The 17,179-nt window shown below is 54.6% G+C and overlaps 1 protein-coding gene across 4 annotated transcripts; it reads right to left on the bottom strand.

Annotated features, from left to right (window-relative positions):
- Nucleotides 1–1,455: 1,455 nt before the first annotated feature.
- On the bottom strand, nt 1,456–15,633 carry CCDC97 (coiled-coil domain containing 97). 4 transcript variants are annotated; one of them, XM_074023679.1, is made up of 6 exons: nt 15,542–15,633; nt 12,553–12,799; nt 9,596–10,051; nt 6,412–6,690; nt 5,805–5,934; nt 1,456–3,685 (listed from the first exon to the last, which is right to left on the bottom strand). In XM_074023679.1, exons 3-6 carry the CDS (start codon nt 9,900–9,902, stop codon nt 3,565–3,567), a joined length of 837 nt encoding a protein of 278 aa, XP_073879780.1. In that variant the 5' UTR covers nt 9,903–10,051; nt 12,553–12,799; nt 15,542–15,633; the 3' UTR covers nt 1,456–3,564. The 4 variants fall into 4 exon arrangements, with proteins under 4 accessions (XP_073879780.1, XP_073879779.1, XP_005589393.3 ...); XM_074023678.1 differs by having other exon boundaries at nt 12,553–12,643; XM_005589336.5 differs by lacking the exon at nt 12,553–12,799.
- Nucleotides 15,634–17,179: the final 1,546 nt, after the last annotated feature.

Below are 17,179 nucleotides of genomic sequence, written 5' to 3'. Positions count from 1 at the left end.
CAGGGGTGGATGTGTGTTCCCAAGTGGCTGCGAGTGTGGGTCCACATTGTGTGCTGGTGTTTTCAGGGGAGGGGAACAGGGTACATCCATGAAGCCGCCTGCGTCGTGAGCGCCCAGTGCCTGTTGGCCTCCATACCCAGCGCAGGCTGTGTCTGTGGCGCGTCCCCTTGCCGGCTGGTGCCACGCTGGCTCGGAGCTGGCTGTGGCAGCAGGCAAAGCAGGGCAGGGCAGGGGCTGTGGTGGGCACTGGACCCACGCCCAGCCTCAGTATAAATATCCCAGGCTGCCGGCGGCTGTGTTTGCTGTGTTTACTCGGCCTCAGCCCCGGCCCAGGGGCGGCAGCAGCCCAGCAGGTCCTGGGGGCGGGGGTGACCAGGCCACAGCACAGACATTTCCTTCTGGCCAGACAGGCCCCGCAATCTTGCTGCCCCCTCCTGCGCCCTTTCTGGGTGGGCGAGAGGCAGTGACCCCTCATTCTGGACTTCCAGGGGCTGCCAGTGAGGCTCCGACCTGGATATCCCAGCTGGGCTTTCCAGAGTGTGGGAGACAGAGGAGATAAGGGGCACGGGGGGGCAGGCCAAGACACACAGCAGGGAGAGAGAAAGGGCAAAGTGAGGGGAGGACAGAGCCCCCAGAGGGAGGCTCCAGCAGAGAAAGGGACGGGGAAACGAAGTGACAGGAGCTGAGAATGAGATGGAGAATGGCTGGGGACACGGAGTGGAAAAGGTGGGGAGGAGAGGGAGGGAGGGAGGGAGGGAGGGAGGGAGAGGCATGGGAAAAACAACGGAGGAGAGGGAGGAGAGACGGAAAGTCACGGGGAGACACCGACAGCCAGAGGTGCGGAGACAGAATGAGAAGACAGAGTAGTGGCGGCGAGGGAGGAAGGCAGAAGGCTGGAAAGAAATGCAGAGAAGCAGGGAGAAGGGACTAGGGACAGAGGGATGGAGTGACTGGAGCTGGAGGGGGACTGTGCAGGGAGGCAGCTCACTTTGGCAGGACGCATGGAGGTGTCAGACGTGGGGGGCGGGGTGGCGGCCAGGCCAGCGAAGGAGGCCAGGGCCTGTCAGACGGACAGGAGACACGGGGGTGGAGGCCGGATGCCCACCTAGGGGCTCTCTCCCAGCGGGGCCCGCCCTCCCTGACTCAGCCTTTCCGCCTATCCCGACCCCAGGAGAACTGGGAGGGGGATGGGAGGCGCCCGCCCTGGGGGCCCACCACCCCCAGGTCTCAGAGGCTGTGACCAGGGGGTGTGTCTCCCGCCATCCCTGCCCCACTCTGTCTCCACCTCTCTTCCTGTCTCCCCATCTAATCCCTGTCCCTGGGACCGGCTCCACCTCTGTCTGTCAGCTAGACGCTCACGTCTTGACCATCTGACTAACCCTAATTCTGACTCAATTTCTGTGTCTCTCATTGCTTTTTAAAAACCTACACAACAAATTTACGTATTGCAAAGTATATCGTAAACAAATTTAATGACCAAGTGATACACTGGTCAAAAATGTGCCTATCACCAAGGATTGACCCCTTTCCCGTGGCCCAGGCCCTCTGCTCTTACAAATGGGGCACAAATACAGGCAGGTAAGAGACACACAGCTCTCATCTCGCCAAGGTCCTGGAGTCTAGCTGCCGCTTCCTCCTCTGGGAAATAGAGGAGTGACATTGATAGTGCCTAGCGCATAGCACTGCTGAGACAACGCAGTGATTCGGGGATCGATCTCTGAATCAAGATGACCGGATCTCGTCTGTGTGCGGGACAGTGGCTAGCACGGAACGTTTGTTAGGCCTGCCCGCCATCTGACCCTTCTCAAACCTTCCTGTCTGAGGACATCTGCGTGCACACTTGTCCCTCCAATGCTGTCCCACTCTGGATGGCCCTGACACCTGACAGGCCAGACAGCTGGGTGGTTTCTAGGACCTTCGTGATTCCAAGCCTGGGTTCCTGTTTCATTTCTGCCTCTGATAGCCGAGTGCCCTTGAGGAAGCAACATCTTTCTGGGCCTCCCTTGACCCATTTCACTAGTTCACAGGGCTGAGGATCCAACCTGGTGTCAGGCACTTAGCTCGGGCCTGGCAGAGGACAGAAGTGCTCGGTAGCAGAGGCTTTCATTCTTTAATAGTTGCTCTGAACATCTTGTCTGCCTCCGTCCAGCTCTCACTTTCCCTGTCTGGCTCTAATTCTGGTTGACCCAGAGGACATAGCTGAGGCTCAGAGGTCAGGAACCGTGGGCTCCAGGAGGCAGTTCTGAGGGTCCTTCAGGCTCAGCCACGGCAGGATACCACCATTCCATCTCAGAGGCATGAGGAGTCCCTAGGCCCCATCTTGCTGACCCTTGGCCTGTGCGCCCCCTCAACAGTGGCCAGGCCCTTCTGTATGTGTGTCTGCTGGGGGAGCAGGAGCTGGGTGTGGGGGCATGGGAAGGCGGGACGCCTGGGTTCCCACAGGCACGGTGGCTGAGTCACCAGGCGGCCATCTGGCTCCCATTAGCCCAGGGCGGCAGGGGGCTCCATGGGGCGGGCCCTGCGGCCAGCTGGGGGCAGGGACGCTGGGGCAGGCTGTGTGTGGGATGACTCAGGACCCATGATAACAGCCTGTGCGCATTTGGGGAGTGTAAACAGCAGAGGGAGAGGAAGGCGGATGAAGGGAAAATTGTGGTTGGGCAGAGGGGGGCTGGTGGGGCTGAGAGGGGTAGAGTCCCTCTCCCTCTACACTCAAGCTGGCAGGCCCCGTGACTCCCAGCCTGGGTCCTGGGGAGAGAAGAGAGCTGCCCCTAGCCTCCCTGCCTGGGGTCTCCTCCCTCCCCTGGGGCTGCATTACTCAGTGGTCAGGGTTCTGCTGCCTATAGCAGCCAGGTTTGAGGGAAGGGGGAAGAAGGGGCGCAGAGCCTGGAGCAGGGGATCAAAACCCAGAGATAAAGGCTGAGAGACAGATAGAGAGGGACAGTGACAGCAGAGGCCTAGAGAGGTGGAAATGTACAAGCAGAAAGAAGAAGAGGCCCAGAGTGAGGCAGGAGACATGGGAACCTAACAGAAGCAAGGAGGCTCTGAGTGTGAGACACAAGGCAGACATAAACAGAGAGGGGGAGACAGACAGCATGGAAGGCAGCCGCGCTGGGGCCCAGGGGTCAGCACCGGAACCAAACTGGCCACTTCCAGCCACGAAAGGCCCTGCCAGCTGGCCTCCGGCAAGGGGAGGACTTTCACCTTGGGCCCTGCGGTGGAGACAGAGCCTAAGGCAGAGAGAGAGGGGGAGAAAGGGAGAGACAGCCAGCCAGAGCACTGGAAAGAGGGAGCGGGGGTAGGGAGAGAGACAGAAAGAAGGCCAGACAGACACCAACAAAGACAGAGGCAGGAGACAGGGTGGGAGACAGGAGAAAGATAGGAACTCCAGAAACAGAAGGGGTGGGGGTTGTCTGAGATGAGACTAGACCCAGTGAGATGGTGGTGTGCGTGGGTTGTGGGACGCTGCCCTGGTGTCCCCCTAGAGAAAGGGTCACTGAGCCGGCCTGGAATCAGCTGCCTTGCTGGGGTCAGGGATAGGGCAGGCGGTGGGAAGGGTGGCAGCCATCAGTCCCCATCCAGCTCTGGGCTGGGCGCGTCCTCAGGTTCTTCCTCATCGAAGTACCTCTCCTCCTCATCCCGTGCCACAATGTCCAGGTTGTCAAAGTCGGGGTTGTCGTCTACTGTGCTGCAGGGGGAGGAGGCTGTCAAGGACTGGGTCTTTCTGGGACCCTAGGATGCCCAGGTCAAAGGCCTGGGGCACCCTGATGTCAAAGGCCATGTGCTGGCAGCCATCAGAGCTGACCTTCCCAAGGGGGATGGTGTTTATAATTCTCAGGGTTTAAAACTCAAGGAAACATTTTCCAATCAGAGTCTGCACAAAAACTCTGGGCTGGGCATGGTGGCTCATGCCTGCAATCCCAGCACTACAGGAGGACAAGGCAGGAAGATGGCTTGAGCCCAGCAGTTGGAGCCCTGGGCAACATAGGGAGACCCTGACTCTACAAAAAAAACTGAAAAAGTAGCCAGGCGTGGTGGCAAGCACCTGTAGTCCCAGCTTACTCAGTTGGCTGAGGCAGGAGGCTTACTTCAGGCCAGGAGGTCAAGGCTGCGGTGAGCCATGATCAAACCACCACATTCCAGCCTGGGTGACAAAGGAGACCCTGTCTAAAAAAAACCCCAAAGCTCTAGTTTTTCTTAAAAAGCTGTAAAATGTGGCGACACACGGGCTTACATTCTCAAGCAGGCAGTGGCTCTCAACAGAGAACCACCTGGGGGTGATTTTGCCCCCATGGCATTTTGACATTTTGACATCATCACTGGGGGCTTGCTACTGCCCTCCAGTGGACAGAGGCTGGGAATCAGCCAGAGCTGACCACAGGCAGGACAGCTGCCCATGCCCTAAGGCAGCAAGTAAACCCAGTAGCACTCACTTGGGTCACCAAGCCTAGCTTGATCTGGCCACGCAGAGATCTCCTACCCCCGTGACCCCTTGCGACTGCTCCAGCCCCTTCTGCCCCTCGATGCTGTGGGGGGCTCTGGCACCTACGGTGGCCTCTGCCAGGAATGCTCCTCCCCCCACTTCCTGCAGGCCTTTGCTGTTACCCACTTAGAGAGGCCTTCCCTAGCCACCCTGTCACTCCCCGCCTGTTGCTTCACTTTTCCTCATGGCCCAATCACTATGAAGTGCTAGAAGATTCTAGATCTTCCTCACTAGAGTGGGACCCCTTTCCAGGCAGGAAGCCTCTCACTGGTTTTGGTTCCCGCCTTATCCCCAGAGCCTGTGGACATCACAGACGCTCAGCACATGCCAACTGAATGCACAGATGGGGGACATGTCGGAACCACTGCTGCCCTCCCGAGGCGATACACTGTGGTCCCTGCCACCCCCAATTTCCTCCTGGGCCCCTGGCTTGGGAACAGCAGTGATGCCTGCTGACTGAGGGTCCCTGTGGTCCAGGCCCTCTGCTCACCACTTTGCATGCAGGAACTGGGGCTCTGAGCAGGCCTGCCTGGCTGGAAGTGGAGCAGCCAGATTCCATTCAAGAGCTGGGGATCCCAGAACGGGAGGCGGCTCCAGTGACCATGGCTGGGCCTCATGGCAGTGGCAATCACAATTCCCACTTTCCTGATGAGCCCCGCTCAGGACGGACGTAGGGTCTGCCTACGTGTGGTCACACATTTCACATGTCATCAGGGCTGGATGTGAAACCAAGGAGGGTGCTCTGCTGCTGGGCCCAGTGTTGGGGACCACAAGGCAAAACTACCTTAAATGACAAAACCAATCTTTGACTGACACATCACTCTTCTGGGTCCTTTTCCAAAGCAGGTGGCTCACATGTCTCAGCCCTGGGGTGCTACTGGAGAAATGAACAACTGTAACTGTGGGGGCTGCCAGCACAGGCCCCTCCATGCTGGGCATGAACCCTGCCAGGGGTTACTTCCTGCAGCACGAGGAGGTCCAAGGTCAAGCGGAAGAGGCTGGGCTTCCTAGGTAGACTTGGGGTAGTAGCCTCTGCCACTTGTCAGGAGGGAAGTGTTTCAGGGTTTCATTGATACTGAGCTATATGTCATCCCTGCCCACCCCCTGCCTTAGAGGTGAGGAGACTGAGGGTCTGAGATAGACCAGGCTAGTCCAAGGTCACCCCGTCTCTTCCTTTGGCTGTTCAACCACACATCCTGGAACTGTTTTGGGGCCTTCTAGCTCCACGAAGGGAGGCCCCCACAGTTTGGTTAAGGGTTCTGCATGTGGCCAAAGGCCGTGGGATGCTGGGATAGGGGATGGGAAGGTGGGGGCACAGGAGCACCTGTAGTCAAAGTCCCCATCCTTGCCATCTAGGAAGCGCTGGTGCATGCGGCTGGTGAACTCCTCTCGCAGGATCAGCCTCTCCTCCGAGTCGGGGACCCAGGCCTCCGAGTCCTTGCCTGACCTCTGGTCTGCAGAGGGAGAGCAGAGGGGGTGTGAATGCGGGTGCACTCGGGCAGGCACTGAACAGAGTCCACAGAGAGCTGCTGCTCCTGCGCCAGCCTTGTGCTGAGTGGCTGTGGGAACACAGCAGTGACAGAGATGGCCCAGGTCCCTGTCCTCCAGGGACACACATAAAACACATGACCATACAGTGACCGTATCCTCAGGTCAGGATCTGAGACCTAAAGGGTGGGAGGAGAGGCATTCCTGGCAGAGGGAACAGCCTGAGCAGACCTGGAGGCGAGGGGTCATTTGGTGTCTTGGAGTGGGGGGTGGGGATGTTGCAGCGGTTGGAATGGCACACAGGGAGAATCAGGCCAGGCAGGAGAGGGACACAATGTCGGCTTTTGCAGGTTGGGGGCCCAGCCTGCTGCCATGAGGTGGAGACAGACAAGCCTGGGGCTGGGGTGTCTGGAATCTGGGGTCTCCCTGCTACTGGCCCTCACCTTCCTCATCACTGTCCTCCTCCTCCTCTTCTTCCTCCAAGCAGGCCTCCTCCTCCTCCTGCTGTTGGAGCAGACGCTGCTGAAGCTCCCGCTCCTCGTAGGACTGAAGCAGCAAGTTGGAGAGTGGGCAGGCAGGTCTCCCGGGGGACCCGGGCTTAGGGGGCTGGTGGGTTGGGGTGCGGGCACTGAGCTCCTCCTGGGTGAGGTACTGTCCGATGTACTGCTCGTATAGCAGGGGGGCCCGGAAACGCATCTGCTCATCACTGAAGTACTCGCCCCCTGCAGAGGAAAGACAGGGTGGGCATGGGGTGAGCAACTGAGCAGACGTGTCCAGGTAGGTATGCGTGTGATCATGCTTGTGGGATGATGTGCACACACCCAAAAACACAGGCAAATATGCAGGCACCTGAGGTGTGCGCGAGTACTCATGCAGGCACCTGAGGTCATGTGCACATGATTACTCGTGCAGGCGCCTGAGTGTGTGTGTGGCCCGGCCTGTATCTTCCTGTGTATTCATGCATCCAAGCATGTGTGTGCACAGGCAGACCTGGCTACATCCTGGCCTCTGAGGCTCTGATGGTCCGGAGCTCATGTACAACCATGTCAAGGCACGATGCGCAAGCTCCTGCCCATGATGTGTGCATGGCCCATGTACACACACATCTCCCGTCAGGCCTAGCATATGCCCATGGACACCTGTCTGTCTGGGTGTCAGCATGCAGGACAATGCAGTAGAGGTTGTGTGTCTCTAGGTTGCGCGCCTGTTTGTAGGGCCCCAGTCTGGCTGGCAGTGGACATGCCTGCACTGTGAAGCGTGTGTGTGCATACATCCACATGGATCTGGCATGTATGTGCAAGGGATCAGGTCAGGTGGGGCATCTGCCCATGTGAGTATCCCTGAGAAAGCCAGGTCGTCCTGGTGGTGGAAGGCCCCAGATCCATCCTCTCAAGTGCTCCTCTCTGCAGCAACCCCTTGGTGGGCCTGGCTTCCCCACTGCCCCAAAACCTGGGTTCCTTGCATCACCCCTGGCTGCCTGTTCCTGCAGGAGCGACTCTGTCCCTCAGATAACAGTTAAACTTGCCCTGGTCCCTGCCCTCCACTGGTCCTAGCCCTGTCTTCAGAGCCCAGGGCAAAAAAACTGCTCAGACTCCTGGCCTCTGCAGCACTGTAGGCTGTGACTGTCCCTGTCCTGCTCAGCTTCCCAACTCCTGCCAGCTCTCTTACCCTCAGCTGTTTCTGGCATCCTCTAGCAGATTCAGTTTTTTGAGATGGAGTCTCACTCTGATGCCCAGGCTGGAGTGTAGTTGGCATGATCTCCGCTAACTGCAACCTTTGCCTCCTGGGTTGGAGTGATTCTTCTGCCTTAGCCTCCTGAGTAGCTGGGATTACAGGCACCTGCCACAGTGCCCGGCTACTTTTTTTTTGTATTTTTAGTAGAGACGGGGTTTCACTATGTTGGCCAGGCTGGTCTTGAACTCCTTATCTCAAGTGATCCGCCCGCCTCAGCCTCCCAAAGTGCTGGGATTACAGGTGTGACCACAGCGCCCAGCCTCTAGCAGATTCAGTTTCTATCCCTCCTTCTCCCCAACTTGGATTATCACCCACCCTGGCTCTGGATCCCTCTCCTTCTCTTATCTCCATCTTTCTATCTTTCCTGCTTTTCTCAGTTTCTGTCACCTACCCCCACCTCATTCATCTTCCTTCTTTTTTTTTTTTGGCAACCACCACCACCCAGATTCATGTGATTCTCCTGCCTCAGCCTCCCAAGTAACTGGGATTACAGGTGCCTGCCACCACGCCTGGCTAATTTTTTTGTATTTTCAGTAGAGATGGGGTTTCACCATGTTGGCCAGGCTGCTCTGGAACTCCTGACCTCAGGTCCACCCCCACCTCGCCCTCCCAAAGAGCTGGGATTACAGGCTTGAGCGACCGTGCCCCTGGCCCATCTTCCTTCTTTCTTCATCCTCATTTCCACATCTGTGTTTCATTTTTTTTTTTTTTTTTTTTTGAGACAAAGTCTGGCTTTATTGCCCAGGATAGAGCTTAGTGGCGGGATCTCAGCTCACACAACTTCCACCTCCCAGGTTCAAGCAATTCTCCCATCTCAGCCTGTAGAGTAGCTAGGGCACCACCACACCCAGGTAATTTTTTTTTTTTTTTTTTTTTGAGAGGGAGTCTCGCTCTACCCAGGCTGGGGTGCCGTGGCCGGATCTCAGCTCACTGCAAGCTCCGCCTCCTGGGTTCACGCCATTCTCCTGCCTCAGCCTCCCGAGTAGCTGGGACTAGAGGCGCCTGCCACCTCGCCCAGCTAGTTTTTTGTATTTTTTTTTTTAGAGACAGGGTTTCACCGTGTTCCCCCAGGATGGTCTTGATCTCCTGACCTCGTGATCCACCCGTCTCGGCCTCCCGAAGTGCTGGGATTACAGGCTTGAGTCACCGCGCCCGGCCAGTAATTTTTGTATTTTTTGTAGAGACAGCATTTCGCCATGTTGCCCAGGCTGGTCTTGAACTCATGAGCTCAAGTAATCTGACCGCCTTGGCCTCCCAAAGTGCTGGGATTACAGGCATAAGCCACCGTGCCCAGCCTCTCACTCTCTTTATGAACCTCTCTATAATTTGTGCCTTCTCCCTAATGACAACTTAACTCACTCTCTGCTTCATTCACTCTCATCTTTTAACTTTGGTTCTGGTGTTGTGGTCACAAGGATGCTTTAATTATGCCATGGTCAAAAAGCTATCTTTTTTTTCCGTTCATGGCTTTCACAGTGTGTCTTGTTCAGAAGGCTTCTGTGTCCCCAAGGTCATGCACATACTCCTTTTGGTTTCCCCTGATGCCTTTGTATATGGTACGAGGTAGGGATCTCATGTTTTGTTCCTTAGGTATGACCAATTATCACAGCACTGTATACTGTGTCCTCAGCCTACCAATCTGAAATGCCGCTTCTGTCATCCACTAAATTCTGATCTACTCTCATTGTCTGTCCTATTCTCTTCCCTGGACCCCTATCTCTCTACCTTACTTTACATTTCTGCTTCAGTCTCTTCCTGTGTCCCTATCTCTGTCTCAAAACTTCTCTCTCAAGACCCCTGCCTCTGCTTTTGTATTCTTTTCTCTAATTCCCTCTGCCTCAGTCTCCCCTCCCTCCCCATCTGTACCCACTCTCACCCATCTGGCCCCCACACCTTGGATCAGCTCTCGCAGGGCAGCATAGCGCCGGTTACGCAGGCGGGTACGCAGGGTGCGGGGCCGGGCAGTGCCCTGCCGGGCCACCTCAGCACAGTAGAAATCTGCACGGTGGTCGCCACGCACGTGGCCAAAGCAGGCCAGGTGCTCCTCACGGAGGCCTGTGCGGAAGCGCTCCAGGAACACCAGTGGCTTCTCATGGTACAGCTGGGCCAGGATGGCCACTTTCTCACGCTCTGTCAGATCAGGTTCACCCTGCTGCTGGCTGCAAACAGGCAGGCGGCTGGCGGCTACAGCGTGCAGCATGGCACTCACTGCTGCATTTTCAGCACCGGAGGTGTCACTGTCCAGGGCCACTGGTGTTGCCTCAGCTGCTTCCACTTTGTCCTGGGGTTTAGATGGGACTGGTGTCCGGCTCAGCTCACCCCAGTGCCCAGGTCCAGGCTCTGTGCAGCCTGAGGAAAGGAGAGATTTGTTAGTTCAGAGGTGGGAGTGTGGGAAGGGACTGGGGGCTTAGTCACTCACTCAGCTCACATTTACTGGGCACTGACTATATTCTGGGCACTGTTCTGGGCACTAGAGAAACCACAGTGAGCAAAAGTTGACATTTTAGTAGGGGACACAAACAATTAGCAACATAATTACCGAAAGCATAATGTGGTAGGTGTTTCCGGGAGTTATGCGGAAAAATAGAGGGAAGGAGGTGGAGGAGGCTGCAATTTTATTTTCCAGACAGGGTCTTGCTCTGTCACCCAGGCTGGAGTGTAGGGTGCAATCACGACTCACTGTAACCACCACCTCCCAGGTTCAAGCAGTTCTCTGCCTCAGCCTCCCAAGCAGCTGGGATTACAGGTGCCTGCCATCATGCCTGGCTAATTTTTATATTTTTAGTAGAGACGGGGTTTCACCATCTTGGCTGTGCCAGTCTCGAACTCCTGACTTTGTGATCCACCCGCCTTGGCCTCCTAAAGTGGTGAGATTACAGGCGTGAGCCACTGCACCCAGCCTACACCCTGCCAATCTTTAAATTAAAAAAAAAAAAAAGTTTCAGTAGAGATAGGGTCTCACTAGGTTGCCCAGGATGGTCTCCATCTCTTAAGCTCAGGCGATCCTCCCACCTCGACCTTCCAAAGTGCTGGAATTACAGGCGTGCACCACTGGACCCGGCCTAAGTTTAATTTTTTTTGGTAGAGACAGGGTCTTGCTGTGTTGCCCAGGCTGGTCTTGAACTCCTGGCCTCAAGTGATCCTCCTGCCTCAGCCTTCCAAAGTGCCGAGATTACAGTGTAAACCACCATGCCTGGCCAAGGCTGCAATTTTAAATGGAAGGCTCAGAGAAGGCTTTGCCAAAAAAAAAAACAAAAAACCTGACATTTGATTAGAGACCTCAGGTGGTGAGGGATTACGCCATGAGATCTCCTGAAAAAGAGAATTCCAGGCAGAGAGAACAATTACTGCAAAGGCCCTGAGGCCTGACTTATTGATCCACTCAATTCTTTAAATCATTAATTCACTATCTCACGTATTCATGCATTCACCCAACCACTCTTTAGTAACTCTAAATCTTAGGCCGGGCGCGGTGGCTCACGCCTGTAATCCCAGCACTTTGGGAGGCTGTGGCAGCTGGATCACCTGAGGTCAGGAGTTCGAGACCAGCCTGACCAACTTGGACAAACCGCATCTCTACTAAGAATACAAAATTAGCCAGGCGTGGTGGCACATGTCTAATCCCAGCTACTCAGGAGGCTGAGGCAGGAGAATAGCTTGAACCCGGGAGGCAGAGGTTGCAGTGAGTCAAGATTGTGCCATTGCACTCCAGCCTGGGCAACAAGAGCAAAACTCTGTCTAATAAAACAAAGCCAAACAAACAAACAAAAAACTGTAAATCTCTGAGAGACCCTAAGTCAGGCAATGCTGAGGATCCATAGGATGAATCCAGTCCGACTCCTGCCCTCAGGGAGCACCCAGTCTGATATGGGAGATAGTCAGGATCAACGATAATACAGGCAAAGAAAACAGGAAAGGTGGCTGGGTACTGTGGCTCACGCCTGTAACCCAGCACTTTGGGAGGCCGAGGTGGGCAGATCACTTGAGGCCACAAATTCGAGACCAGCCTGGCCAACGTGGTGAAACCCTGTCTCTACTAAAAATACAAAAATCAGCTGGGCATGGTGGCGGGTGTCTGCAATCCCTGCTACTCAGGAGGCAGAGGTACAAGAATCGCTTGAACCCAGGAGGTAGAGGTTGCAGTGAGCCGAGATCAGCCATTGCACTCCAGCCTGGGTGACAGAGTTAAGACTCTGTCTCAAAAAAATGGAAGGAAAACAGGAAAGCGGAGCGCTGGGCAAACCTTAGTGAGAGCTGTTTCCCAAGAGTGGAGGGAGCAAGCCTGTGGCAAGCAGGAAATACGTGAAGACAGAATATAGAGACAACTCCTTTAGGCAGCGTGGCTGGGTTGGGAAGGAGAGAAGTCACGGGTGACGTTACATGTGTAGTGTGTATCAGGGAGGATTTAAATCACTGATGCAGCTGAAGACTGAGCTGGGCAGGGGCTGTGGAGGAAGGAACAGGATCATGAGTGAGCGAACTGGAAAGATGTCAGGAGGCTGAGTGGAGGAGCCACGGGGCTGACGTGCTGGGAGGTAAGGGAGGCATCCAGGGGAATGGTCCAACTGCTGCCACACGGGCCTCCAGACTCCTCAGGAGAGAAATGCTGGGCTGGAGACAGAGCTGTGGTTGGCATCAGAGTCAAGACAAGAACCAAAGCCAAGAGAAATGAGAGGTAGGGATGGGGGAGTGGAAGAGGGATAAGAGGGTCCAGGAAAAAGCACTGCACGGATGCGTGGAGGACATGCCTCTGAAGCTAAAAACTGGCTGTGCTAAAGATAGCTACATCTTAATCCCTGGAGCCCATTACTGTTACCTTAAAAAAAAAGAGGCCAGTTGCAATGGCTCACCCCTGTAATCCCAGCACTTTGGGAGACCGAGGTGGGCAGATCACTTGAGGTCAGGAGCTCAAGACCAGCCTGGCCAACATGGCATAGCGCTCTACCAAAAACACAAAAAAATTAGCCAGGTGGGGTGGCGCACGCCTGTAGTCCCAGGTACTCAGGAGGCTGAGGTAGGAGAATTGCTTGAACTCCGGAGGCAGAGGTTACAGTGAGCCGAGATCATGTACTCCAGCCTGGGCAACAGAGCGAGACTCTGTCTTAAAAAAAAAAGAAGGCAATGTCAAAAGGGGAAGTAGAGATTGGAGTGATGTAGCCAAAACCCACGGAATTCCAGAAGCCACCACTGGCTGGAAGAGGCAAGAAATGGGTTTTCTCCCAGAGCCTGTGGGGGAGCACGACCCTGCAGACACCTGGATTTCAGTTTAGCAACACTGACTTCAGTCTTCTGGCCTTGAGAACTATGAGAGAATAAAGTTCTGTTGTTTGAAGCCATGCAGTTTGTGGTACTTTGTTACAGCACCCCTGGGAAACAAAGTCAGGCTGAGAAGGAGCAGCCCGAGAGACAGGCAGGAAATCAGGCACTGTGGTGTTGCAGAAATCAAAGGAAAACATGCAAGAAGGATGGAAGGGTCAACAGCATTTAATTCTAGTCCAGTCTAGTAAGAAAAAAACCTGAATGGGCCGGGTGTGGTGGCTCACACCTGTAATCCCAGCACTTTGGGAGGCTGAGGCAGCAGGATCTCTTGAGGTCAGAAGTTCGAGACCAGCCTGGCCAACACGGTGAAACCCCATCTCTACTAAAAATACAAAAAATTAGCTAGGCATGGTGGCAGGCGCCTGTGATCCCAGCTACTTGGGAGGCTGAGGCACAGGAATCACTTGAACCTGGAAGGCGGAGGTTACAGTGAGCTGAGATCATGCCACTGCACTCCAGCCTGGGCAACAGAGTGAGACTCTCTCCAAAAAAAAAAAAACCCAACCTGAATGAGGTGACTGGATTGAACAACATGGAGGAAGTCAGTGGGGACCCTAATCAGAGCAGTTTCTTAGGAGAAAAGTCAGACAGTCATGAGCAGGAGAAGAGGAAATGGAGACCAAGTGTACATGACTCTCTGAAGGAGACAGATGGGGCCAAGAAACAGATTTTTTTTTTCTTTTTTTGAAACAGGGTCTTGCGCTGTTGCCCAGACTGCAGTGCGATAGTGCAAACAAAGCTCACTGCAGCTTCGACCTCCTGGGCTCAAGTGATCCTCCTGCCTCAGCCTCCTGCGTAGCTGGGACCACAGGAATGCACCACCAAACCTGGCTAATTTTTTTTTTTTTTTTTGAGACAGAGTTTTGCTCTGTTGTTACCCAGGCTGGAGTACAGTGGTGCGATCTCTGCTTACTGCAACCTCTGCCTCTTCGGTTCAAGTGATTCCGGTTGGTGCCTCAGCCTCCTAAGTAGCTGGGATTACAGGCACACACCACGACGCCTGGCTAATTTTTGTGTTTTTAGTAGAGATGGGGTTGCGATATGTTGGCTAGGCTGGTCTCCAACTCCTGACCTGAGGTGATTTTCCTGCCTCGGCCTTCCAAAGTACTGTGATTACAGGTGTGAGCCACCGGGCCTGGCCTTAATTTTTAAATTTTTTTGCAGAGATGGGGCCTGGCTATGCTGCCAGTGCTGGTCTCAAACTCCTGGGCTCAAGTCTCACTCTGTTGCAGAGGTTGGAGTGCAGTGGTGTAATAATCTTAGCTCACTGCAATCTCAAAGGGTTCGAGTGACACTCCCCACCTTAGTCTCTGGAGTAGCTTGTCCTAGCTACTCCCTAGCCACCAGGCCTGGCTAATTTTTAAATGTTTGTAGAGATCAGGTTTCTCTCTGTTGCCCAGGCTGATCTCAAACTCCTGGGCTCAAGCAACCCTTCTGCCTTGGCCTCCCAAAGTGCTGGGACTACAAGTGGGAGCCACTGCACCAGGCCTTAAGACTTTTTTTTTAGGTTAAATTTTTTATCTTTAGAAAATTTCAGCCGGGCGCGGTGGCTCACGCCTGTAATCCCAGCACTTTGGGAGGCCGAGGCGGGCGGATCACAAGGTCAGGAGATCGAGACCACGGTGAAACCCCGTCTCTACTAAAAATACAAAAAATTAGCCGGGCGCGGTTGTGGGCGCCTGTAGTCCCAGCTACTCGGGAGGCTGAGGCAGGAGAATGGCGTGAACCCGGGAGGCGGAGCTTGCAGTGAGCCGAGATCGCGCCACTGCACTCCAGCCTGGGCGACAGAGCGAGACTCCGTCTCAAAAAAAAAAAAAAAATTTCAAACGCACACAAACGTAGAAAGTACAACGACACCTCTCCCCCTACCTCCATATACCGATCATCTCCATCTGGTTTCCACAATAACCAATTCTTGGCCAGTGGTGGTTGAGCCACCCTTCCAACCACATCTCACCCGACATCGGATTACTTTGAAGGTTGTGGGGAAGCACAGAAATTGACTAAAGACTTTGAAAGGAGCCTGGCTGGATTTCGGGCTTTGGGGGAAAGGCGAGTTACAAAGAAATGAGGGAATCGTTAGATTGGGATAAGTTAAGTTTGCATGAGGCAGGTAGAAGTTTAGCCTGGAAAAGTCGGAGGATTCGTCTAGAGCGAGGGAAGGCTCAGCGTGGTATAGGGAAGGAGGTAATTTGAGAAGGGCTGGTCTGAAGCAGTGCGGAAATTAGGCCGGGATAGAGAGGTTTCTGTTAACTCACTGCCTGGTAAGGAAACGAGTTAGTCAGGGACATGGAAAGGATTGGTCTGGAACTGGGAAGAGGTTAATTTAGGGAGGAAGGAATGGAGGTCAGCCCCCGACAAGGGAGGGGATAATCCGGGCAAAGTGGTGAAGAGGACCGGTAAGGCTGAGGGGGCCGGGCGTCCTCCTAAAGCGAGTCCTCCTTGCGTTCCTGGGGGAATCATTTCCTAGAGACACCGCAGCCGCACCCACCCGCCGCCTCCGCGTGACCAAGATCTCACCCTTATCGGGTTCCTTCGCCGCCGCCGCAGTCGCCACGGCCTCCATCCTGATTCTCTCGGACTTGTCAACCGCCGGGCGGGCCCCGCACACCAACTTCCGGCCCACGCACGCAAGAGACATTTTCGCCTGAGAATGTTCCGGGTCCGGGTGCGCCGCTGCGCCCAGGCACCAAAGTTCCGGGCCTAAGGCAGACGTTGCATTGCTCATGCGTCTCTCTCTCGGGCTCCGCCCTCCGCAGCCAGGAAGGAAAGGGGCTCCCCGGAGAGTGAGAGGCCCTTGACTCTGCTATCAGTCAGTAGGAACCAGAACCGTTGTTCGTTTGTTCACTGATGTGACTCCAGCTCCCAGCGTGCTTAATTTTGGGATGGTTAAAGGACTGTCCCCCGGAGCCTGGAGCTGACATTCTCTGAGGGTTCGTGCTCTGGTTTAGACCCCCGCCTACCCTTTTCCTTTCTTCACCCCTTCAGGAATTCAGGAATATTTACTAAGCCTTGACTCTTTTTTTTTTTTTTTTTTTTTTTGAGACAGGGTCTCGCTTTGTCGCCCAGACGAGTGCAGTGGCGCCATCACAGTTCACTGTAATCTCACATTTTTGTGCTCAAGTGATCCTCCTGCCTCAGCCTTTGGAGTAGTTGGGGACTACAGGCGCGCACCACCGCGCCTGGCTAATTTTTAAATTATTTTGCAGAGTCAGGGTCCCACTTCGTTGACCAGGCTGGTCTCCAACTCCTGGCCTCAAGCAGTCCTCCCGCTTCAGCCTCTCAAAGTGCTGGGATTACATACGTGAGCCACCAGCCTGGCTTACTTCCATCATCATACCCGGTCTCTGGCTGGCATGAGATGGGTGATGAGATAGAACTTCCCATTTTGTGTTCCCAGGACCTGGAGGAAATCCGCAGGTGTGAAACAAGACAACTGTGGTCCTTATTTCCCTGTGGGATGGGTGGGGCTCTATTTAGGTGTTACCAGCATAGTAGACAGACATGTCACCAATAACCATTCAGTGGCCAGGGCTTTGATGGATCCAGAGGGCTGAGGGAGCTGCCCACCCCAGGCTGGAGGGTCAAGGAAGGCTTCTTTCTGGGAGGGGACCCTCAAGCTAAGACCTGAAGAACGAGTAGGAGCTGGGTAAGAGGAAGGTAAGGAAGAGTCTTGAGGAGGATGGCAGGTACGGACAGTTCTGGTTGCTACAAGCACTTCAGTACCGTCAGGGCGTAGGAAACGAGCTCTAACTTGAAAGCCATGATTGGGCTGTGGAGGTTTTGAGAACCTCATGAATTTTTATGCAATTCCATGTGCCTCTGTATTCTCCAATGCAGTGGTTCATGGCATCATTTGTGGGTTCCAAAAAGGATTTATGGCTCCTCAGAACTAAATAACCACTGATTTGATATTCAAAGGGGGAGCAGAAGAAGATGGAGCCAGCGAGGTTACCAGGTGCTAGGCCATGCAGGACCTGCATAAGCCATAGTAAGTGGCTTGACTTCTATATTCTGAAGGGAGTGGGCAAGGGGATCAAGGGACTGGAGATGAGATGTGTGTGAGGACGACTGTGGCTGTGAACAGAGGAAGAGCTTCCTCATTTGCATTCCCTTAAGGTCTGGCGATGTGGAAGAAAGCCAAGGAGGTCCCTATTT

This window comes from Macaca fascicularis, chromosome 19, assembly GCF_037993035.2.
Source record: "Macaca fascicularis isolate 582-1 chromosome 19, T2T-MFA8v1.1".
Classification (NCBI taxonomy): Eukaryota; Metazoa; Chordata; class Mammalia; order Primates; family Cercopithecidae; genus Macaca; species Macaca fascicularis.
Note: the sequence above shows the minus strand (reverse complement) of the source record. Positions and strands in the feature narration are given on the sequence as shown.